Here is a 26615-nt window from a genome sequence, read left to right as displayed (position 1 = left end):
ACTAAGTGAGGAGACTCAAATGGCCACGCACGCTCCTCTGGGTAATATGCAAATAAGGGAGATGGAATAAATCCTCCACAGTGCCACCTATTGAAAGGCAGCATTCCTTCGAGTCAAAGTGGGACTTTTTATACAAGTCTTCTTACAATGACTGGGAATCAAAAGCAAAGCCAGACTCCATGTACATACAGCTGTTTCCGGGTTATTGCCCATCATCAGTGTACAGTAGGAGTCTGGCTTTTGCTAGTGAGAGGCCTGGGACAGGGGTCAGAAACGCTCTTTTCTCCTTAGGGAGAGCAACTATATACTATAAACTAAGTGAGGAGACTCAAATGGCCACGCACGCTCCTCTGGGTAATATGCAAATAAGGGAGATGGAATAAATCCTCCACAGTGCCACCTATTGAAAGGCAGCATTCCTTTGCTTTTGATTCCCAGTCATTGTAAGAAGACTTGTATAAAAAGTCCCACTTTGACTCGAAGGAATGCTGCCTTTCAATAGGTGGCACTGTGGAGGATTTATTCCATCTCCCTTATTTGCATATTACCCAGAGGAGCGTGCGTGGCCATTTGAGTCTCCTCACTTAGTTTATAGTATATAGTTGCTCTCCCTAAGGAGAAAAGAGCGTTTCTGACCCCTGTCCCAGGCCTCTCACTAGCAAAAGCCAGACTCCTACTGTGCACTGATGATGGGCAATAACCCGGAAACAGCTGTATGTACATGGAGTCTGGCTTTGCTTTTGATTCCCAGTCATTGTAAGAAGACTTGTATAAAAAGTCCCACTTTGACTCGAAGGAATGCTGCCTTTCAATAGGTGGCACTGTGGAGGATTTATTCCATCTCCCTTAGTTACTGAACAAAACATGTTATAGAAAGGACAATAATACCATTATACAAGGCCCATATGATACCACCACACTAGGATCACATATTACTAACACATAGTGACTGAATAATACCACCATGTTGTTATTGAACACTATGCAAAAGATCAATATTACCGAATACAGTGACCCCTATAGTAGTAGATAAGACTTTACAGGCACTCTGCAGACCATATAAATTATCACAGTACCATTGCATTCAGTGATCACAGGTGATGTTCTCTATGACTGCAGTTGTTTGCTTTTCACATCTTGTCTATGCGGCCCAGACCACCATGACAACTTCTTTCAGCCACGACTTGTCTCTTGAAGGACAAAAAAGTTTGTAACACAGACATGTCTAACTTCTCACTTTTCAAGCACGCTCCCTACCTTTTCTTACACAAACTCTCCATTCTGCTGCTACTCCGAATTCTGACAATTCTGTTGCTTTCCCATTTGCCCCCATTACTGTATTTGCTGGGTGGCACAGTGCTGCAAATTCTGTACTTTAGATATAAAATTGACATAACTATAGCTACACCCCCACCCCAAAAAAATAGCACCACTCAAACAGTACTCCTAAAATTAATAGTGCCAAATGCAGTGTCGGAGACAGGGGGGGCCCCAGCCTCGGAGACAGCGGTACAGAGTTTGGGCTTTGTCATGGTGGCTCTACTGTCTCCCACCTGGAGGGTAACCTGTGACACGTCCAAGTGGCCAAGGGCAGGTTATTAAACAGGGAAACCCAATGATGGATTACTTTAGTCTTTTATGTCACACCACCATTCCATCCTCTGCGTTAACTTTCTAAGCCAAACTGGGAACGGTCCGTGAGACTTGTTTACTTGAAACAACCTGAAAATACACACCAGCAGGAAAACACAGTGCAAACTTCAAAGGGGTGTCACATGGAGGATTCACGGATGAACACAAGAAACCACAGTCCTTGTTATCTGTGGGTCCTAGTCCTGGGAACACACTCTCTTCTCTCTAACTCTCTACTGGTCAACACTCACATTTGGGAGAAAAAGATACACTGCATGGCCATTCCTCATTCTCTCTCTCCTAGCATCAAAGGGGTACTTTCACATCTCCTGGGTACAGCAAGCCCAGGGCCGGCTGTAGATTCCTTTCAGCCTCTTCCATTCTGGGCCACACAGGCTGAAGGTGCCTGTCTGTGTGGTCCTCTTGCACTCTCTAGAACAGAACACCTCTCTCTTGCAAGCCTAGAACGGAACCCCACTCATGCACACATATATATCACAAGGTCACATGACAAACGGACAGATACATTTTCCAGACAGTCAGCTCACCTACCAGTTAACCCTTACAGTGCTGCAGCTATGTAATACACATCATTCATGCAACACAGAACACACTGACATTACATAGACAAATGCATGCATACAGTTATGGAGGGGCCCCACTGTTCTGGGCCACTACACCAAACAGATAGTGTCCCAGAGGGAAATAGTGCACCACACAGTAAAAGGGCCATCTTTTGTAGCCCACTGATCTTCCCAGTGCCCCAAATAATAATAGTGCTTAAGATAGTGCTTCCACATAGTAATACTACCCACTATTTTGTTGCCTAAAAGTAATAATGCCCTGTGTCCCTCTACAACATAACAATAACCCCTGTGTGCATCCTATAAAGTAATAGTACACTCTTTTCCACTCTAGACAGTGATAATGCTCCTTGAAAGTGATAATATTCCATGTGTGCCCCGTTAAAAATGAATAGTGCCATGTGTACTCCTTCGAAGGCAATAATGTTCCCTGCGTGGCCCCACTTAGCAACGAAGCCCACTTAGTGTCCCTACTCAATAATGATACTTAATGCTGCTCGTTGGTTATGGTGCCCCCATAGTGCCCCAGTTAGTGCACTTATTCATTAATAACACCCAATATTAAGTAGTAGCGCCCTCTCCCCACCTAATAGTACCTAAGAGTGCCCTTAATAAGCAATAGTGCTCCACATTACCCTTATTAGGCAACAGTGCCCCTTGTTAGGTAGTATTTCCCCTTCTTAGGTAATAGTGCCTCAATTAAAAAAAATAATAATAATACTCACCTAGCCCCAGTCCTACTATGAATGGAGCTCAGCCTCTTCATGCCTGCAGCCTCTGACACATGATAACGGGATTTCCACGCAAGCCTACATGATGCAATGATGCCATTGAACCAACCTGTGCCGAAGACCCATCCCAGGGCCTCATAGGCTGCAGGCACGAACAAGCTTGCAGCCTATGACGTAGGGTGGAGGAGCAGGAAGTTAATAGCCCCCTGATCCACCATAGTATTCAATTGCTTCTGTGTCCTGAGGACACATATGCAGTTGAAAGTGGTGGTAGCGAGGAGATCCAGGTCACTGGCCGAAAGGTTCAGGGCTTAACCCCGACTGTCTAACACTAGCGATGTCTTACGTACCATATTTTGCATAAATAATACCACCATACAATGCATAAATTATAGCACAATACATTGTATACATGATACCGCCATATTGTGTAAATTATGCCACTATACACCATTTAAATGATATTGCCATATAGTGCATACATAATTCTGTCCTGAAAGGAAAATAGTTGTGTCCCGGGTTACATGATTACAATACTGTACAATAATAACTGTACACTGCCACAAAACATAGAAACTGCAAAGATCATTGTCTCTAAAAATTAAATGCAATCTGTTGTGCTTAAAAGACACACATAAACGATGAAAGACTGCAAACAAAACTGAAGGATAATTACAATGTGGAGCATTGTCCAGATGAATACAAGAATGCGTGAAGTATGATTGCAAAATAGTAGAGCTTCAAACTGCTTGTGACACTTTGTAACCTGCACTGAATTAATATGCTGGTGAAAGAGATAAATGGGAAAATATTAAAAATAAGTGTTCTCCTAAATGCTGCTATTGAACTAAACATATTCTCTAATTAAATGCAGTTGATTTCATCGGCTCCTATGATTCCTATGGATATCAGGCTCCCATGAAGACATCACACCTCCAGTTGCAGCCACTCTATAAGTATGTCTATCTCTTATGCTTTGCATAAACCTTTTGAAAGATGCTTTCTCACAAATAGGCCTGATAATGTTAGGTTCTTATCTAATATATCATGCTGCAGAACTTAAAGGACTTTTTCAGGGCTTTACTATTGACGATCATTCCTCAGGATAAGTTATCAACAATTGATAGGCAAGGTCCATAGTAAGGACCTCCGGCAAACCACTGTTATGGCACCTGTTGTCTGTGTGGATGGAAACAAAAGCTGACAGCTCTATCCACATGGCAGTGGTCCAGGTTGGTAATTGCCAGTGTAGCTCCCATGGAATTGCTGTGCCTGCAATTGCCAACCTGGGCCACTGCAATGCAGGCAGAGCTATCATCATCCGGCTCCATCTTTTGTAAAGTCCCATAAAAACACTTTAATTCTAAATTAAATTTAGTCAATGTTCTCATTGAGCGACTGCTTCCCTCTGTGTTCTTTGTTTTAAAAAAAAAAACCTGTAGTAATTCAACAACTGTGTTTTCTCAGATGCCCTTTGTATAATACTACATTTTGTCAGACGCATTCATGAACGTGGGCACAGAGCCTGTACAGCAGTGCATGGAGGCCATATGGCTCCTTAGTACAGAGTCGCACAACCTCTGTGCAGTACTGTAGGGACTCTATTGGGTTTTGTATGTCTAACATACCCTAAGTCCTTCTTGCACGTATTGTAGATATGGTAAATATTGTATTTGTACTAATAATATTTCATACATTTTCTCATGCAGGCCTGGCTAGTCCTACTCCTTGGCTATTCATTTCTACACATCTTATCCACTCGAAGCCCTTCTTGTATCTCTTCACATTTTTTTTGGTTCTTCACTTATTTTCCTGATCAGTGGTCGAAATGCCTTAAAACACCATAACACAGCAGTAGTAATGTTCAGTTGTATCTGGACAGGTTGCACACATTTACCATTGCAACTATGTTTTCAATTATGGATGGCATCAGCTTCCAGTTCAGAGATATGACTTGGCCATCCTAACTGGCTATATGACAAACACTTATCATCAGAGAGAAGATGTAGTAATGACTGCCCAAAGGTTTGGTAGATAATAAGATTATTTGTTAGTAAAAATCCACGTCAAACAGACCACTCTTAGCTTAGTATGAAAAGGGGATTTCAAGCTTTTGTTTTGGGAATTTTTTTCCATTCAGGAGAAACAATCGATCTTGTCACACAAGACAATATTAAAGAAATTGTCATATTTTAAGTATCAAGCTGTCATCTGCCAGCATGTTGGAATCATTTAAATATACCAAGTGACACTTCAGAAAATGTGTAGTATTGTCTAGAAAAGGACTAAAGATGAGAACATGTCGTCACAGCACTTATCTGAGCATTAAGTGAGATGCCCCAACTGTGAAATGTTGCAGAGGTCCCAGTAATTAATTAAAATAGTTGCTGACTAGTTGGCTGTACTCCTTCACAAAACTGGTGTAGCAACCATTATTCTTTACTGTGTACTGTATGTCCAATATGTAGCATTACATCTGATGCACCAAGGTCTGTTGTAGAACTGCAGAAGTTATTTAAAGCATATGTGCACTTTTACAGCGATTTTTAAAATTACTCAGTTGCATCTAAAATAAAAAAAAGTGAAGCAACTTTGCAAATAGTCTTGATCTACAAAAAAAAAAACCTTACCATTTTGGGTATTCAGTTGCTGTGCAGACCTATGTGTCTACTCTTCTACTTTGTGCTGGTAAGAAAAAAGGGAGCATATGTACATGAGTAACATACAGCTGTAGTAGCAAGTTACAAACAGGATCAGTTTGTAGTTCGCTGCTATGCAAACAAATAGATCTGCATAGAGGCTATATACACAAAATGGTAGAAATCGTGTTTTAATCCAGATTATTTACACAGTTGCTTCGCTTTTTTTTTTTTCTAGAAGCAATGGCAATAAAAATGGATAGTGCACTTAGCCTTAAAGGGGTATTCCAGGCACAGACTAACGTTTTAATATCTAATATACATCATCACACTAACTCATTCTGTAATAGGTTCACTATACCTGGTTTAATTACTTCTTAATTTTCTATCTATGTCACATGACTCTCCGCCTGAAAAATATGTCCACTTCCTAAGACATCTTGTCTGCATTTCCTACTTCCTCCCCTGTCCATAGTCTCCAACATCCTGAGAGCAGTGCATGATGGGAGGACAGCAGAGGAAGTATTGCGCTGTATTGCTCATGTGCAGTTCAGAGTGCCAGAAGCTCCTGTCTTCAGTAGGTTTCTCTGGGACTCTCAGTGATAGGGAAGTTGGTGCCTGTAAATTGTAGGACCTGTGAGTTGTGGCTTTGGCCAGTAAACAAGATCCATGCATGCTGGTAGTTGGGGGTAACAATCTTCTGCTGTGTTTACTGCAGAAGTGATGCATGTAAGCACAGCGGTAGATCGGCAGAAGCACAGGATGAAAAAGGTCCAAAGTGACAGATAAAAGGTTCCGGTTGTTGGTACGTAAGGGTACCTCCTAGATTTCAGCATTTTCAGAATATCCATTTTGTGCCCGGAAAACCCCTTTTAAGTATCACAAAAATGTACATGTTATCACAAAAGACATGGTTTCAAATGGCTATTTCTGATTGTAATATATGTTATGATTTCAGAAAACAGCTGTGACAAGTTTAAGACATACTTGGAAGAATAGTCAGATAAGAAAATTGTATATATTTCATGAAGTTTGACTATTCACAAGGCGCCTGACATATAAAATCCACTGGGATATTCAGAATATTTGCAATATTGGCAGTTTGTTAGGAATGCAATATCTTTTGCATTAGGAATGTAAAGAGGTCGAACACAACTCTAAGACCCTGGTGCTGACTCATTTTTCTACTATACATTTATGTATATAGTTGAAAAGAAGAAATAATCCTTAGTCAAAGAAATAGTAGCCTTTTAAGACATTATTACCGTTGACAAGGAAATGTCTTGGACAGCTCTGATGAAGAGTTATACACCTGAATAGAGAAGAAATGAAGATGCACTTAACTTGACGAGGACAAAGTCAAAAGCATTTTTAACAGGTCACTCTCATAAGGAAATAAGAGATCTAAAGGGGGCAAAGAAATAAAACCAGTGATCCCTTTTTTTTGCATGGAGGTGTAAATGGGTAAATTTTGCAAACTCAGGTGATAGCAAGGAAACACAGACAACTAAACTAAACCTGGCAATACTCTTGGAGGGCACTTTGTTTGGCACCGGGAGGAAATTAGTGGGACTATTTTATGTACTTCCTATCTTTTTATTTGTTTGATATATAATGTGCAAACCTACTATTGTACAGTTTGAATCAGAAAAATGTCATTTTTAGCCTTAATGGTCTGTATGTGACTCCATCGTCACAGTTGGAACATTTCAGGAAAGTAAACATTTTAATGTTAACTAGGAACAGTTTGTATAAATATCTTCAAGAGAGCAATAGCACATATTCAGTTTACAAGTTCCATGTGTTCATTTCTACCCATGCATTGTTATTTTCTTAGACATTAATTTTCTACCATTTTATGGAGAGAAATTTAGCATGGTGCGCACTTTAGCCATTATGACATAATTTATTAGCGTGTGCACTATTGGTGAAGCATGGAGAAATGAGGGATGGCAAGAAGGCAACAATAATCAATTATGCTTGTCTGTAAAATAATGTTACAATGGGTGAATAGCAGAGCACAATGGTTGAGCTTCCTTAACATTTTGATGGGGAATATTAGCACTGGTGTTGCACCTGCACTGTGAATGCAATAGGATTGCAATAGTATGTAATGGCCAGAGTGGTTGTGCCATTGTAGGAACACTGTAACATACATACATAAGCACAATGTGACCATCAAATGGTGCCAATGTCATTACAGTGCTTCTGTATGCATGTTATGTGTACAGGTATGAAGGAGATGTTTGTGTTCATTTTAGTATATGTGAAATCTAAACATTTTCACACGCCATATACATTATGAGTGTAGAGTTTGATGGTGTGGTATACTACCATAGACCTTGGTTTGTAGGATCATAGAGTTTATCATCTGAAAGAGATCACAGCAATGTTATCTTTGATTCCCAGGAATGAGAGAAAATGCACCCTGGTCTAATTTAATGTGTGTATGGGATTTCTTTTATAATGTACCTCAGATTATGTCCATTTTTGTATATTTGAATTAAACAGTGTTTTGATTCTTTCTCTCATTGTATTATTTGATGGATTTTATATATATATATATATATATATATATATATATATATATATATATATATATATATACACAGTCAAACCTCTAGTTTCATTGTCTTCTAATTTAGCCGGTTTCCAGTTTCACTGATTATTGAAGCCAGAATTTCACCTCTTGTTTCATTTGTGTCCGCCAGCCCACGTCGCCTCGCTGCTGAGGTGGCCCACTTGATCTCCTGCTTAGCCTCTCCTCCTCCTAATGCTGAAATGCTACCCTCCTGTGGGCGCTAGTAAAACAGTACTGTAGTGTAAGTGGCCATGTTAACCCAGATAACACAGTGATAACTTAGAACAGATAACGTAGTGATGTCACCTGCAGTCCTAAAGGCCCATTTACACCAGCCGATTATCACTAAAAAAATCTAAGCTAATCGGTGATCGTTTTAGTGATAATTGGTGCGTGTAAATGTGCGCCCATCGTCTGCTTGTTAAATTCAGTCCAGGGCTATTAGCTGAGTTCAGCGAATGCTTCATTTGCATACCTAATTGGTATTTAAGTAGCTGAGTAGCTACTTAAATACCAATTAATTTTTATGCAAATTGATCGCGCAAAGCTTTCACTCAAGCTGTCATTTAAGTGATCTTTGAGCGAACATCTGCCCGTGTAAACCAGCCTTAAGTAACACCACAGATAACACACAGTGATAACGCTGAGGACAGATAATGATGTCACCTGCAGTCCTATGTAACAGCACAGAGAACACAGTGATAACGCTGAGGACAGTTGATGTCCTGTAGTACAGCAGTTGCCACCTGCAGTCCTATGTAACAGCACAGAGAACACAGTGATAACGCTGAGGACAGATGATGTCCTGTAGTACAGCAGATGCCACCTGCACTCCTATGTAACAGCACAGAGAACACAGTGATAACGCTGAGGACAGATGATGTAGTAGATGTGACCTGCAGTCCTATGTAACAGCACAGATAAAACACAGTTACATGTTCAATAACATGTAAAATGTTAATTTATTCTTTACAGTAGTCTTTTATATTCATTTATTATTGTTATTGTTTTTGGTATTAAAACCATATTTATTTTCTATTAAATGTGGTTTGGTGTGCTTTCTTAATATCTTGAAGAAATTAATTGGATTTACATTGATTCCTATGGAAATAATTGCCTTGAGTTTAATTGGTTTCAAGTTTGGCTGATTGCTTTCAGATGGATTACCAACGAAACTAGAGGTTTGACTGTACATGTATATATATGCCAATTACTTGGTTGTAGTATGAGGGTTAAAATTCTAAGTGCAACACCAATCCGGCCCACCCCACTTGCCCCGTTGCCGGCCGTAAGAAGAGACACCACACACAGGAGTCTGGTCTAGCTCCTCACACGGGAGAAAAAACTGCGCACTTTATTACAGATTACATGAGATCTTATACATTCTGCCCCCCTCACCACTAGGGGGTGATGGGCTCATAACCATATATGGGCAGTCCGGATTTGCGGACTGAGACAGTGAAAATCATATAACAGTCATGTACATTTGAACATCTTGATATGGGCTTCTGGGAAAACAGCCAAGTACATGCGTCCTTGCGTCTGGTTCGGTATCTTCTCTTAATTTCTTAGAACATCTCTCTCAGCCTTGGGATATCTGATGTAAGGTGACATTTAAGTTTTTTTCTCATTTGGAATTGAATAAAACTTGCATATAGGTATAAAAGCATAAAAAACACATATGGCAATATATATATACCCTCACAGTAGGCTAGGCTCATATTCATATTGCAACGAACAGTCAAACTATAAAGCTGGATAGAATATTCAATTTACCAATCCAGGAGAGTTTGTTTTCCCTTTATTACTATAAAAAAATGAGTGCAATATACATTTGTTCTATGTCGACCATTGAAAATATTGGAATTTCAGACAATAACCTTATGAAAAATCAATAATTGGTTCTGAAGCCCCTAAAATGATGGCAAACAAGCATAAAACAAAGACTGGAGAAAATAAGCACAAAATAAATATAAATAAAGCATGACGAGGCATTTTATTGTATTAAAAAATCAGAAAGAGCACTAGCAATAAAATGGAGCTACCATCACCAGGAGTCCAAGAGAAGGACCTTGTGCTAGTACAAGTAGCTAGTAGTACAGTACATTTTGCACAGCACTGCACCCTTGAGAGGTGCTGCTAGACAGTCCACCAGTGTATGCACTTCTGCAATAAAACACCCACTGTCACTACTTGCCCTAAATGTAAATAGATGATTATTCATTGAGGCCAATTCAAGGCATTTGATCAGTGAAATGTCCATGCTCAAAGGATTGATTTTTCAGCTAATCACATGCGCTGCAGATTAATATAATAATCTTTATTTATATAGCTCCAACATATTCCGCAGCGCTTACAATACAGGGGAGATAAAAATTTGCCCTGCCTGTGGCATTGTAAGTACAATGCCGTAATTTATGATGGCCAAAGAAAGTCTATTATAAGTCGAAAATATTGCACCTGTGGTTAATATAACCTGAGGGACCACTGTGGATGCATATATTTGGATTTGTCTGCCTATAGCTTGGATTATAAAGTAGACATTTTTCTAGGGTTTATGGAAAGTATAGCAGCCTACACTACACTCCTAAGAAAAAGGCCAACATATCCCAAAAGGACACACTTTTTGTTTTGACCTTTCCACAATAGAAGGTTATGGATGCATAATAGTATACATCTGTTTTTCACAGGCATATACAGTCAGGTCCAGGAGTATGAGGGCAATTACACAATTGCCATAATTTAGCATCTCTACACCACCAAACTGGATTTGAAATAAAGCCACCAACATGTGATTGAAGTACAAGTTTTCAGTTTGAATTCAGTGGTTTTAGCAACAAAATATTGCATCAAGGCCCAGTACTAGTCCATCTCTCCATTCTTCTGGTAACGTATCTGGTTGGCATTATCGGAACTGGCTCTTCATTTTTTTCAAACAAGGGAAATTTTGGTCACATTATCCAGTCCCTTACTCATACTCTTTGATCAAAGGGATAATACACATACAGAAAATTACATACCCAACCTCTTTCTGCTAAAATCATATCCAGGGCCACTCTATTTTGGAACGCCATGGATGCAGTGGGCCCTAACTGGTCCGCTAAACCTTGTAAAGCATCTCTGGTGTAGTTTACAAACCTCTGCTGATTGTAAAAGATATAATTCATCTAATCTACATTATTATTAACAGTGACAATAGCAAATAAGGACTCAAAACCTGCTTTAACCTGATCTCTAGAATTAAATTCATCTGGCACCCCCCTTGGCACTCCTATTGCATCTATGTATACATGTGGGTCAAAGTTACCACCTTGAACGTCAACTTCTCTCTTAGCACGATGCGGTGTTGGATTCTCACCCTCAGTGTAGGATTCATATTGCACATTTGATTGTATTAATTTGTTCTGAAACAGGGGGCTAGTGTACAGTAGTCAAAGGTGTGTGTTAGAGGAATTGTACCACATTATAGCATATAAAGGATATGCAGGATCATTAGTTTTTTCAGTGCGAAGTGTGGATCCCAGTGGGCTTTCCTTCGAGCTTGACCGCAGTTGGGGTGGTGAACAACATCTGGTAAGGACATTCAAACCGGGTTTCTCGCTCAAACTTTTTCACATAGACCCTGTCACCTGGTTTCAGATTGTGACACTCATCTGTAGGACCTGGGAGAAAAGCAGAGACTACAGAATGCATTACTAACAATTCCTTGGAGGGACCTATGACAAAATTAACAAGAAAATTATTCCCCAAACTCTGATACTGTGGCATGTATCCTCCTAAGGAAAAAAAAACTAATGAAAGACACTCAATTCAAAATTTTACCATTTTCTTCATTGCCTTTTGTATCTACTTTCCCACTACTCCGCGGATGGTAGGGTGTGTGAAAAGCCTAGAATATACCCAAAACAGACATGATGTGTTGCATTATTTCACCTGTGAAGTGTGTACCTTTGTTTGACTCAATCACTTCCGGTGCCCCATATCTGCGGATTACCTCATTCATGAGCTTCTGTGCGATTACCTGCTTATTTACTTTGGTAACAGGGTAGGTCTCCAACCTGAAAAGAAATCAACAACAAGCACGTATTCCTGCTTCCCAACAAGTGGGAACTGAGTGTAGCCAATTTGCAATCCCTGAAATGGGTAGAGTGGTCTAGGCAAGTGTGATGTGGCAAATTTACTTCTGCCCTGTTGCTTACGGCAAAGATCATGCAAAATTGGACAAATGATGCAGCAGCTACAGAAAACCAAGGAGCCACCCGTCCTTGTTCAAGCGTCGACATCATTACTGCTTCGAGAGGTGTGTCTTTCCGTGCGTCAGCTGGGCCATCATGGGGCACAGGGACTATGGTGGGCAAGTGCTGTTGACTGTTCACCATACGCCGTCCCTTTTTAGTCCATTTGTAGTTTTAGTCAAAGTTCAAAGCTATAATCAAAGTCCAAGTTCATATCAAAGTCCAAGATTTTTATCAAAGTCCAAGATTTTTATCAAAGTCCAAGATTTTTATCAAAGTCCAAGTTTAGTCAAATTCTTCTTTTCTTCTGTCTTCCACGGCTTGAGGGCCGCTGCTTTTGCTGTGTGGTCTGTGATGGCGTTGCCTCTTGCTTCTCCGGTGTAGGAATTGGTGTGAGCTTTCCACCTTGTCAGGTAGAAGTAGGGTCTCCATGAGACTGCACCGCTGCAACATTCTTAATTGGCTGTCCTGCTGAGGTAAAAAACTGTCTGGCCTTCCATGTTGGGCCGTAATCATGAGCTATGCCAAATGCATACCGGGAGTCAGTGTAAATGTTTGCCGTCTTACCTGTGGCCACTCCACACGCCTCCGTGAGTGCTTTTAATTCCGCTTCTTGTACTGCGACATGCGGAGACATTCTGCTTTTTAGGACATCTTGTTGTGTAACCACCGTATATCCAGTGTGGAGTCGTCCATCACCCTGCGTACCATCTATAAAAAACAACTCAAAATATGCATTATTAACAAGGGCTTTCAGTAACTTTTTAAAACTTAAATTTTCTTGTTGCATCACTGCTAGACAATCAGGCTGGTATTCTATTTCAAAAAGATTAGAACCTTGTTGCAAAAAAAATTTAAAAAATTTAAAAATGACTTGCAAAAAAATTTAAAAATGGCTGATTTGCAATACCTAAAATGGCTGACTTGCAATACCTAGATCACCTATGCCTTCTCCTCCCCCCCTTTAAACCAGGGTACGCAATTGGAAGAATAGTAGCCGGGTTTAAGTTATTATAACATTGTAAAAAGATTTGATGGATGCAGATAAGGCCTGTAAAATGTTAGCACCTATAACAGAAACATGAGTTACACCGGGGAAGAATAATCTACAAAACCTCTACTAATATTTGAAATGTGATATCCCTTTAAGTGAATTCATTATTAGTCTGATCCTGCCTGCAGTCTTATCAAAATTTCAGACAGGAGAAAAAAAACAAAACAGGAAAAAAAAAACTAGCTGCTCAAAATCCTCACCCCCTCCCTCGTGCAAGAGGAGGGATGAAACATTATTACGTACTATTACATCATATAGCTCCACCCCTTCGATATTGGCACATTGCGTCCGTCTTCTCAACTTAATTTCAGCTTAACCGTCCACACGTCCACATCTCAACCAAGCAAAGTCCCATGCATGGGGTAGGACTTTTACCCCCAGTCAATTTCCACATCACACATTCCACCACAGCTTGAACACGGGTCACTAACTCTCATCCATCCATTCTCTCAAGTCTGCTCCGTCACCCCCCTTTAAAGGTGTACCAGTCCATACAGATGCACGGACAAAAAAAGTTTGGCAAACATACATACATCAGTTGAAAAACATTGAGGTGAGTGCTATAATGTTATAAAGTACATGATTCTATTGAGATGAGATTGTGAATGAGCGCTATCTTTGACAAATTATGTGAAAAAGTTTGCTGAGTGACTGAAATATTCTATATTTCTTATCTACTGAAGCTATTATATGCTGTATTAAACGCTGAAGTGTTTTAGAATCTGTGACCCTGAATTTGGAGTGAATTCTGAAAGCCCCCACCCTTTTTTAAAACAAACCTCTTATCTCTCCGCGACTATGAAACACATACTGAAATAATTTTGAGCTCAAACTATTGCCTGCATTTTAAAATCATAATTAACACATATCCTGGGACCTTGCAACATTCATTTTCAACCCCTGTATAAGTAAGAATATACATTAGAAATTACTATATTTCCCTGCCTACTAAGACAGTATAACTAATTAAATTCATTTCAATTCATTGCAAGCAAGCAACGATATTAACCAAGGTTATTACATTTTCTCTCTCGCTGTTATCTTCCTGACCTTGGAAGGCTACACAGACTTTGCAGCTACTTGTCAACAAAACTCTTCTCCCCTACAAGCAAGCTGTTAACTATTTGCACATACAGTATATATATATACACACATATATCCACCTAGTATGGATTATACATATTATCTATTATCTATCTTGTATTATACACATTTTCTTCCTTTCTTTGCCAACAAATCACGTGCATTGTACTTCTCTCCCCTACCTAACTGCCAATATAACCTTCAATAGACACTCTCCTGACGCCCTCTTGATCACTTACTGTACTTTTCAACATTTCACTTACGGATACTTTCTTAAACAAATAATGTGTACATACGTAACTTTCTCTGACTGTCTCTCTCTCTGCTCCTAGCAAACCTTGGTCTTCCAAGGCACCTCTCGGTCCTAAAGACCTCCTCCCAGACACCATTTTGTAATTTGCCATGCGGGTCGGTGTCACACATTTTCATTAGAGTTTTCTTACATTTTACAGATTCATCCACACGGCGGCAGCCCTTGAGGGGCTCTATCTTCTTTAATAAGGTCTTACGCATATTACAACAAAAACAACAAAAAATAACACGCTCCATAGAATGCATCCCTCTTAATTTTCAAATTGTCAGCCCCTTATATACCGGCAGACAACCGAGGGTCCCTTCTCCTTATGGAACCAGCCGCATAAAAATGCATCTCTCTGAAATCAAATCGCTAGCCCCATATATAAGGCAAACCGACCGAGAGTCCCTTCTTTCTATGAGACATCTCACAAAATGCATCCCTCTCTGCTAAACCATTAACAACTAACTAAACTAAACTGAGGGTCCCTTCTCTTGTGAGATCAAATGAAAAGTAAGAGAAAAAAAATTCTGCAGATACAACAAACAATCTCCACTATCGCTAAAACGCTACGGACTTCAAAGTACAAATAAACTACAGACTAGTTTCTGGGTGAGCCATTGGTGCGCATATCACGGTCAGTGGTCCATGACGGCAAACCCGGAGCCCACACGAGTTACCGTGTAGAACTCTTAACCCAACCCGTCCGGTCACAAACCACAGATAGTCAGTCCTGCTGCAAGACTCTCAGCGTAAAACACAACATAAATATATGTTTGTCTTACCTGGAGTTCTAAGTGAGTTGATCAGGCTCGGTTTGCAGCAGGACAGTTTCTCAGTAGCGTGGATCCGGGTGAATTGCGCTGTAAGCTCCGATTTTACCGCCCCAGTTGGTTGCGCCATTTATGAGGGTTAAAATTCTAAGTGCAACACCAATCCGGCCCACCCCACTTGCCCCGTTGCCGGCCGTAAGAAGAGACACCACACACAGGAGTCTGGTCTAGCTCCTCACACGGGAGAAAAAACTGCGCACTTTATTACAGATTACATGAGATCTTATACATTCTGCCCCCCTCACCACTAGGGGGTGATGGGCTCATAACCATATATGGGCAGTCCGGATTTGCGGACTGAGACAGTGAAAATCATATAACAGTCATGTACATTTGAACATCTTGATATGGGCTTCTGGGAAAACAGCCAAGTACATGCGTCCTTGCGTCTGGTTCGGTATCTTCTCTTAATTTCTTAGAACATCTCTCTCAGCCTTGGGATATCTGATGTAAGGTGACATTTAAGTTTTTTTCTCATTTGGAATTGAATAAAACTTGCATATAGGTATAAAAGCATAAAAAACACATATGGCAATATATATATACCCTCACAGTAGGCTAGGCTCATATTCATATTGCAACGAACAGTCAAACTATAAAGCTGGATAGAATATTCAATTTACCAATCCAGGAGAGTTTGTTTTCCCTTTATTACTATAAAAAAATGAGTGCAATATACATTTGTTCTATGTCGACCATTGAAAATATTGGAATTTCAGACAATAACCTTATGAAAAATCAATAATTGGTTCTGAAGCCCCTAAAATGATGGCAAACAAGCATAAAACAAAGACTGGAGAAAATAAGCACAAAATAAAAATAATTAAAGCATGACGAGGCATTTTATTGTATTAAAAAATCAGAAAGAGCAGTAGCAATAAAATGGAGCTACCATCACCAGGAGTCCAAGAGAAGGACCTTGTGCTAGTACAAGTAGCTAGTAGTACAGTACATTTTGCACAGCACTGCACCCTTGAGAGGTGCTGCTAGACAGTCCACCAGTGTATGCACTTCTGCAATAAAACACCCACTGTCACTACTTGCCCTAAATGTAAATAGATGATTATTCATTGAGGCCAATTCAAGGCATTTGATCAGTGAAATGTCCATGCTCAAAGGATTGATTTTTCAGCTAATCACATGCGCTGCAGATTAATATAATAATCTTTATTTATATAGCTCCAACATATTCCGCAGCGCTTACAATACAGGGGAGATAAAAATTTGCCCTGCCTGTGGCATTGTAAGTACAATGCCGTAATTTATGATGGCCAAAGAAAGTCTATTATAAGTCGAAAATATTGCACCTGTGGTTAATATAACCTGAGGGACCACTGTGGATGCATATATTTGGATTTGTCTGCCTATAGCTTGGATTATAAAGTAGACATTTTTCTAGGGTTTATGGAAAGTATAGCAGCCTACACTACACTCCTAAGAAAAAGGCCAACATATCCCAAAAGGACACACTTTTTGTTTTGACCTTTCCACAATAGAAGGTTATGGATGCATAATAGTATACATCTGTTTTTCACAGGCATATACAGTCAGGTCCAGGAGTATGAGGGCAATTACACAATTGCCATAATTTAGCATCTCTACACCACCAAACTGGATTTGAAATAAAGCCACCAACATGTGATTGAAGTACAAGTTTTCAGTTTGAATTCAGTGGTTTTAGCAACAAAATATTGCATCAAGGCCCAGTACTAGTCCATCTCTCCATTCTTCTGGTAACGTATCTGGTTGGCATTATCGGAACTGGCTCTTCATTTTTTTCAAACAAGGGAAATTTTGGTCACATTATCCAGTCCCTTACTCATACTCTTTGATCAAAGGGATAATACACATACAGAAAATTACATACCCAACCTCTTTCTGCTAAAATCATATCCAGGGCCACTCTATTTTGGAACGCCATGGATGCAGTGGGCCCTAACTGGTCCGCTAAACCTTGTAAAGCATCTCTGGTGTAGTTTACAAACCTCTGCTGATTGTAAAAGATATAATTCATCTAATCTACATTATTATTAACAGTGACAATAGCAAATAAGGACTCAAAACCTGCTTTAACCTGATCTCTAGAATTAAATTCATCTGGCACCCCCCTTGGCACTCCTATTGCATCTATGTATACATGTGGGTCAAAGTTACCACCTTGAACGTCAACTTCTCTCTTAGCACGATGCGGTGTTGGATTCTCACCCTCAGTGTAGGATTCATATTGCACATTTGATTGTATTAATTTGTTCTGAAACAGGGGGCTAGTGTACAGTAGTCAAAGGTGTGTGTTAGAGGAATTGTACCACATTATAGCATGTAAAGGATATGCAGGATCATTAGTTTTTTCAGTGCGAAGTGTGGATCCCAGTGGGCTTTCCTTCGAGCTTGACCGCAGTTGGGGTGGTGAACAACATCTGGTAAGGACATTCAAACCGGGTTTCTCGCTCAAACTTTTTCACATAGACCCTGTCACCTGGTTTCAGATTGTGACACTCATCTGTAGGACCTGGGAGAAAAGCAGAGACTACAGAATGCATTACTAACAATTCCTTGGAGGGACCTATGACAAAATTAACAAGAAAATCATTCCCCAAACTCTGATACTGTGGCATGTATCCTCCTAAGGAAAAAAAAACTAATGAAAGACACTCAATTCAAAATTTTACCATTTTCTTCATTGCCTTTTGTATCTACTTTCCCACTACTCCGCGGATGGTAGGGTGTGTGAAAAGCCTAGAATATACCCAAAACAGACATGATGTGTTGCATTATTTCACCTGTGAAGTGTGTACCTTTGTTTGACTCAATCACTTCCGGTGCCCCATATCTGCGGATTACCTCATTCATGAGCTTCTGTGCGATTACCTGCTTATTTACTTTGGTAACAGGGTAGGTCTCCAACCTGAAAAGAAATCAACAACAAGCACGTATTCCTGCTTCCCAACAAGTGGGAACTGAGTGTAGCCAATTTGCAATCCCTGAAATGGGTAGAGTGGTCTAGGCAAGTGTGATGTGGCAAATTTACTTCTGCCCTGTTGCTTACGGCAAAGATCATGCAAAATTGGACAAATGATGCAGCAGCTACAGAAAACCAAGGAGCCACCCGTCCTTGTTCAAGCGTCGACATCATTACTGCTTCGAGAGGTGTGTCTTTCCGTGCGTCAGCTGGGCCATCATGGGGCACAGGGACTATGGTGGGCAAGTGCTGTTGACTGTTCACCATACGCCGTCCCTTTTTAGTCCATTTGTAGTTTTAGTCAAAGTTCAAAGCTATAATCAAAGTCCAAGTTCATATCAAAGTCCAAGATTTTTATCAAAGTCCAAGATTTTTATCAAAGTCCAAGATTTTTATCAAAGTCCAAGATTTTTATCAAAGTCCAAGTTTAGTCAAATTCTTCTTTTCTTCTGTCTTCCATGGCTTGAGGGCCGTTGCTTTTGCTGTGTGGTCTGTGATGGCGTTGCCTCTTGCTTCTCCGGTGTAGGAATTGGTGTGAGCTTTCCACCTTGTCAGGTAGAAGTAGGGTCTCCATGAGACTGCACCGCTGCAACATTCTTAATTGGCTGTCCTGCTGAGGTAAAAAACTGTCTGGCCTTCCATGTTGGGCCGTAATCATGAGCTATGCCAAATGCATACCGGGAGTCAGTGTAAATGTTTGCCGTCTTACCTGTGGCCACTCCACACGCCTCCGTGAGTGCTTTTAATTCCGCTTCTTGTACTGCGACATGCGGAGACATTCTGCTTTTTAGGACATCTTGTTGTGTAACCACCGTATATCCAGTGTGGAGTCGTCCATCACCCTGGGTACCATCTATAAAAAACAACTCAAAATATGCATTATTAACAAGGGCTTTCAGTAACTTTTTAAAACTTAAATTTTCTTGTTGCATCACTGCTAGACAATCAGGCTGGTATTCTATTTCAAAAAGATTAGAACCTTGTTGCAAAAAAAATTTAAAAAATTTAAAAATGACTTGCAAAAAAATTTAAAAATGGCTGATTTGCAATACCTAAAATGGCTGACTTGCAATACCTAGATCACCTATGCCTTCTCCTCCCCCCCTTTAAACCAGGGTACGCAATTGGAAGAATAGTAGCCGGGTTTAAGTTATTATAACATTGTAAAAAGATTTGATGGATGCAGATAAGGCCTGTAAAATGTTAGCACCTATAACAGAAACATGAGTTACACCGGGGAAGAATAATCTACAAAACCTCTACTAATATTTGAAATGTGATATCCCTTTAAGTGAATTCATTATTAGTCTGATCCTGCCTGCAGTCTTATCAAAATTTCAGACAGGAGAAAAAAAACAAAACAGGAAAAAAAAAACTAGCTGCTCAAAATCCTCACCCCCTCCCTCGTGCAAGAGGAGGGATGAAACATTATTACGTACTATTACATCATATAGCTCCACCCCTTCGATATTGGCACATTGCGTCCGTCTTCTCAACTTAATTTCAGCTTAACCGTCCACACGTCCACATCTCAACCAAGCAAAGTCCCATGCATGGGGTAGGACTTTTACCCCCAGTCAATTTCCACATCACACATTCCACCACAGCTTGAACACGGGTCACTAACTCTCATCCATCCATTCTCTCAAGTCTGCTCCGTCACCCCCCTTTAAAGGTGTACCAGTCCATACAGATGCACGGACAAAAAAAGTTTGGCAAACATACATACATCAGTTGAAAAACATTGAGGTGAGTGCTTTTAATTTTATAAAGTACATAATTCTATTGAGATGAGATTGTGAATGAGCGCTATCTTTGACAAATTATGTGAAAAAGTTTGCTGAGTGACTGAAATATTCTATATTTCTTATCTACTGAAGCTATTATATGCTGTATTAAACGCTGAAGTGTTTTAGAATCTGTGACCCTGAATTTGGAGTGAATTCTGAAAGCCCCCACCCTTTTTTAAAACAAACCTCTTATCTCTCCGCGACTATGAAACACATACTGAAATAATTTTGAGCTCAAACTATTGCCTGCATTTTAAAATCATAATTAACACATATCCTGGGACCTTGCAACATTCATTTTCAACCCCTGTATAAGTAAGAATATACATTAGAAATTACTATATTTCCCTGCCTACTAAGACAGTATAACTAATTAAATTCATTTCAATTCATTGCAAGCAAGCAACGATATTAACCAAGGTTATTACATTTTCTCTCTCGCTGTTATCTTCCTGACCTTGGAAGGCTACACAGACTTTGCAGCTACTTGTCAACAAAACTCTTCTCCCCTACAAGCAAGCTGTTAACTATTTGCACATACAGTATATATATATATACACACATATATCCACCTAGTATGGATTATACATATTATCTATTATCTATCTTGTATTATACACATTTTCTTCCTTTCTTTGCCAACAAATCACGTGCATTGTACTTCTCTCCCCTACCTAACTGCCAATATAACCTTCAATAGACACTCTCCTGACGCCCTCTTGATCACTTACTGTACTTTTCAACATTTCACTTACGGATACTTTCTTAAACAAATAATGTGTACATACGTAACTTTCTCTGACTGTCTCTCTCTCTGCTCCTAGCAAACCTTGGTCTTCCAAGGCACCTCTCGGTCCTAAAGACCTCCTCCCAGACACCATTTTGTAATTTGCCATGCGGGTCGGTGTCACACATTTTCATTAGAGTTTTCTTACATTTTACAGATTCATCCACACGGCGGCAGCCCTTGAGGGGCTCTATCTTCTTTAATAAGGTCTTACGCATATTACAACAAAAACAACAAAAAATAACACGCTCCATAGAATGCATCCCTCTTAATTTTCAAATTGTCAGCCCCTTATATACCGGCAGACAACCGAGGGTCCCTTCTCCTTATGGAACCAGCCGCATAAAAATGCATCTCTCTGAAATCAAATCGCTAGCCCCATATATAAGGCAAACCGACCGAGAGTCCCTTCTTTCTATGAGACATCTCACAAAATGCATCCCTCTCTGCTAAACCATTAACAACTAACTAAACTAAACTGAGGGTCCCTTCTCTTGTGAGATCAAATGAAAAGTAAGAGAAAAAAAATTCTGCAGATACAACAAACAATCTCCACTATCGCTAAAACGCTACGGACTTCAAAGTACAAATAAACTACAGACTAGTTTCTGGGTGAGCCATTGGTGCGCATATCACGGTCAGTGGTCCATGACGGCAAACCCGGAGAACACACGAGTTACCGTGTAGAACTCTTAACCCAACCCGTCCGGTCACAAACCACAGATAGTCAGTCCTGCTGCAAGACTCTCAGCGTAAAACACAACATAAATATATGTTTGTCTTACCTGGAGTTCTAAGTGAGTTGATCAGGCTCGGTTTGCAGCAGGACAGTTTCTCAGTAGCGTGGATCCGGGTGAATTGCGCTGTAAGCTCCGATTTTACCGCCCCAGTTGGTTGCGCCATTTATGAGGGTTAAAATTCTAAGTGCAACACCAATCCGGCCCACCCCACTTGCCCCGTTGCCGGCCGTAAGAAGAGACACCACACACAGGAGTCTGGTCTAGCTCCTCACACGGGAGAAAAAACTGCGCACTTTATTACAGATTACATGAGATCTTATACATTCTGCCCCCCTCACCACTAGGGGGTGATGGGCTCATAACCATATATGGGCAGTCCGGATTTGCGGACTGAGACAGTGAAAATCATATAACAGTCATGTACATTTGAACATCTTGATATGGGCTTCTGGGAAAACAGCCAAGTACATGCGTCCTTGCGTCTGGTTCGGTATCTTCTCTTAATTTCTTAGAACATCTCTCTCAGCCTTGGGATATCTGATGTAAGGTGACATTTAAGTTTTTTTCTCATTTGGAATTGAATAAAACTTGCATATAGGTATAAAAGCATAAAAAACACATATGGCAATATATATATACCCTCACAGTAGGCTAGGCTCATATTCATATTGCAACGAACAGTCAAACTATAAAGCTGGATAGAATATTCAATTTACCAATCCAGGAGAGTTTGTTTTCCCTTTATTACTATAAAAAAATGAGTGCAATATACATTTGTTCTATGTCGACCATTGAAAATATTGGAATTTCAGACAATAACCTTATGAAAAATCAATAATTGGTTCTGAAGCCCCTAAAATGATGGCAAACAAGCATAAAACAAAGACTGGAGAAAATAAGCACAAAATAAATATAAATAAAGCATGACGAGGCATTTTATTGTATTAAAAAATCAGAAAGAGCAGTAGCAATAAAATGGAGCTACCATCACCAGGAGTCCAAGAGAAGGACCTTGTGCTAGTACAAGTAGCTAGTAGTACAGTACATTTTGCACAGCACTGCACCCTTGAGAGGTGCTGCTAGACAGTCCACCAGTGTATGCACTTCTGCAATAAAACACCCACTGTCACTACTTGCCCTAAATGTAAATAGATGATTATTCATTGAGGCCAATTCAAGGCATTTGATCAGTGAAATGTCCATGCTCAAAGGATTGATTTTTCAGCTAATCACATGCGCTGCAGATTAATATAATAATCTTTATTTATATAGCTCCAACATATTCCGCAGCGCTTACAATACAGGGGAGATAAAAATTTGCCCTGCCTGTGGCATTGTAAGTACAATGCCGTAATTTATGATGGCCAAAGAAAGTCTATTATAAGTCGAAAATATTGCACCTGTGGTTAATATAACCTGAGGGACCACTGTGGATGCATATATTTGGATTTGTCTGCCTATAGCTTGGATTATAAAGTAGACATTTTTCTAGGGTTTATGGAAAGTATAGCAGCCTACACTACACTCCTAAGAAAAAGGCCAACATATCCCAAAAGGACACACTTTTTGTTTTGACCTTTCCACAATAGAAGGTTATGGATGCATAATAGTATACATCTGTTTTTCACAGGCATATACAGTCAGGTCCAGGAGTATGAGGGCAATTACACAATTGCCATAATTTAGCAGCTCTACACCACCAAACTGGATTTGAAATAAAGCCACCAACATGTGATTGAAGTACAAGTTTTCAGTTTGAATTCAGTGGTTTTAGCAACAAAATATTGCATCAAGGCCCAAATTGTAGCATGCTCCATTTAAGTGCGGTTCCTGCACGGACGGCTTCCATTGAATTCAATAGAAGCCATCTAATCTGCGGCCTGTCCGCAATTGACCTGCCCGTGGACACGAGGCCTCACTGTTTAGAAGTTATTTTTTACATAGTTTCTCCATTTTCATAGGCTCAAAAGTAATTGAATAGTTGACTGATAAGCAGTTTCCTGATCCACTACACCATTATTCATGACACATTAAGTAGATAAAGAGTCTGGAGTTGATTTGCATTTGATATATGAAAACATGATCATTGTTTGACTGGTGTGCCCAGGGCCCACCACTGAAATTCATTCTGGGGGCCCACTATACAGCTACGCACAAACATTGTGGTTTTTGCAGTTTGCAAATTTTCAGCAATTGTATGCTCCATATAGGTCAATGGAAAGGTGGCTGTGTTCACATGTACCCCTTTCTCCACTGAAATCCATGGAGAATGCGATAAGTAGGAATTATTGGACTCCCATTCACCTGATATTTGAAAATCCAGAGGTAGCATTTATCAAATATCTTCTAAAGCTCAATGATCACAGCGTGGCCAAAAACTGCCATTATTCATATGACCATTAACAATTAATTTGAAAACCTTGCTGCTTTGAGGTAAAACCGAATAGTAGCATGAATTGACCTCATTGTGTGACCTCATCCTTAATAAGGTAGCTTGTGGATACTGGCCGACCTTGCCCTTCTCCACCAGCCTACAGTATGTGTTTATAGATAAACTAGCCGGCTTATTATGTGGACATATAAAATGGCTAACATGCTGTATGGTTCCTATCTGTATGTAGTATAGAGAGTGTACAGTGCCATAGTGGAGGGCAAAACGGTTGCTGAAAAAACATTGACGACCTGGGGAGATGAAGTGAATGCCAGGTACCACGAAGAGGATGCAGCATCACTTGACCCAGGTAGGCCCCCTGAACCCTAAGAATTACTATACTTCTCATCCGATCCTGATCCTGAGGGTAAGAGCTCTGTTCCACGTTTGGTGTCACAAACAGGGTCAGCAAGGGGAATCAGGCTTCCAATGTGACAGCTGTTCAGGGACAGTTATTCCCAGTTAGGCCAGAATTTCTGTCAGAGCCCTATACGAACTTGTTTGTCTAATAATCCCAGAGAGCTTCCCATGTGGGAGGAGGAGGCAGTAGTGCGGGACACTGCTCCAAGTCAGTCTCAGGTGGACAAGGAGTAGCAGTACAAATTGGAGGCCTACACCAGGGAGGAGCATCATCAAATGCGCAGCTTTGGTACAACGGTGACGTGTGATGCAGCAAGGGGCTATGTTTTTATTGCTGACTTCTACCTTTGGTGGAATGTCTTTGTGAACAAGTTCTCTGTAGCCTGTCCCAAGCTGCCCCGAGTAGGTATAGGTATAGGCGAATAGGTATAATACACCATGGTGAAGGGAGCTCAGGGAGCTTGGGCCGCAGTTGATAGATGCCCGGACAAGCCTGGAGGATGTTATCTTATTAGGTCTGCCTGAGACTACAAGGCCCAATATGCAGGGCCAAGGATGCCAATCCCTGCAGCAGTGACGTAACTGGGAGAACAGTCGTCGGGTGACTGCCCAACACCGCTACACGCCCTTGGCACAATCAGTGCCTCTGACAGTACAAGTGGATGAAGGATTTTTTAACTAAACACATTTATAAAATTATTCCCCAAATTTTTTCATTTCTGGGACAATTGTAGGCATCCATTGTCTGGAACACACAGAAGTGGGATAATCTGCAATAAACTGACCAGCATAGATGTTTGTCTGCTGGACAATTAATTCCAATACAGGGCCATTGATGATCAAATTAAAAAAAATCAATGGGGGCAAAATTTGCAACATCCACATTTACAGCCGGAGTCGCTACAAATTATGGTGTTTGAGAGGAAAATAAATCACTGAAACCCCACATTGCAGGAGGCATTGCAGTACTCAGGCCTGATGACTCTACAGCTGTTACAACCTCCATGGAGCTAGAGGTAGAAGCAGAGTCGTCATTGCACAAATTTATTTCCGCCTCCGATGCAGTTTCAGTTTTGCTAGAACTGCTGGAACAAAGCAGTCTGTAGGTCTGCTTGACACTGTACTGCTTGCCATTTTTGTACAATTTTTTTTTTAGCAAAAATGAAAAAAAAAAAGGAAACTAAACAGCGGTTAATGTAATAGTGATTACAATATCAGAGAAAAAAGATAATTTATCGCGGAAAACTAAACACTTTAACCCCTTGAGTAGCGGGTTTCCTACCACCCTGTCGTGCCCACCAGGGCAGGTTTTTTAAAATGGTCTAATCATTGATTTTCAACTAATTTTGCAATTGCGTCTCAAGAGCCATAACGTTTTCATTTTTCCATTGACATGGCCATATAAGGGCTTGTTTTTTGCGGGACAAGTTGTGATTTTTTAAACAGGAGGGAGGAAAAAAAGAAATGGGGAAAAAAGAAAAAAAGGGGCCATGTCATTTAGGGGTTAAATAATGTATTAACTTCCTTCTCTGGGTCATTACGATGCATGGATACCACATGTGTGATTGTAGTTTTGATTTTTTACAAAGTAAAGGGAGACAAGTGTTTTTACAATTTTTTTTTTATAATTTTTTAACTTTTTTTTTTTTTTAAGTCTCTTTAGGGGACTTCCACAGGGACCCATCAGGACCCCCTGATCACATTTTGGGGGTCCGATGGTGACAGCCCTTTACATGCTGCAGTGACAGCCCTTTACATGCTGCAGTCACATAGACTGCAGCATGTAAAGGGTTAACACAGCAGAGATCGGAGATTTTCTCTGATCTCTGCTTTAAGAGCTGGTACCTAGCTGTCCTCTGACAGCCAAGCACCAAGCTCTCC

At 40.3% G+C, this 26615-nt stretch overlaps 1 protein-coding gene across 2 annotated transcripts in view; it reads left to right on the top strand.

The window, feature by feature from the left end:
- Positions 1 to 8110, top strand: part of NKAIN1 (sodium/potassium transporting ATPase interacting 1) — a 45172-nt gene extending 37062 nt beyond the window's left edge. The window contains exons 6-7 of one of the 2 annotated variants that reach the window (XM_066572519.1): positions 3822 to 3903; positions 6545 to 8110. In XM_066572519.1, coding sequence (XP_066428616.1) covers positions 3822 to 3903; positions 6545 to 6557 — 95 coding nt within the window. In that variant the 3' untranslated portion in view covers positions 6558 to 8110. Of the gene's footprint in view, positions 1 to 3821; positions 3904 to 4656 lie in introns of both variants that reach the window. The other variant, XM_066572526.1, reaches the window with a different exon arrangement.
- The last annotated feature ends 18505 nt before the right edge of the window (positions 8111 to 26615 follow it).

This window comes from Eleutherodactylus coqui, chromosome 1 (assembly GCF_035609145.1).
Source record: "Eleutherodactylus coqui strain aEleCoq1 chromosome 1, aEleCoq1.hap1, whole genome shotgun sequence".
NCBI lineage: Eukaryota > Metazoa > Chordata > Amphibia > Anura > Eleutherodactylidae > Eleutherodactylus > Eleutherodactylus coqui.
Note: the sequence above shows the minus strand (reverse complement) of the source record. Positions and strands in the feature narration are given on the sequence as shown.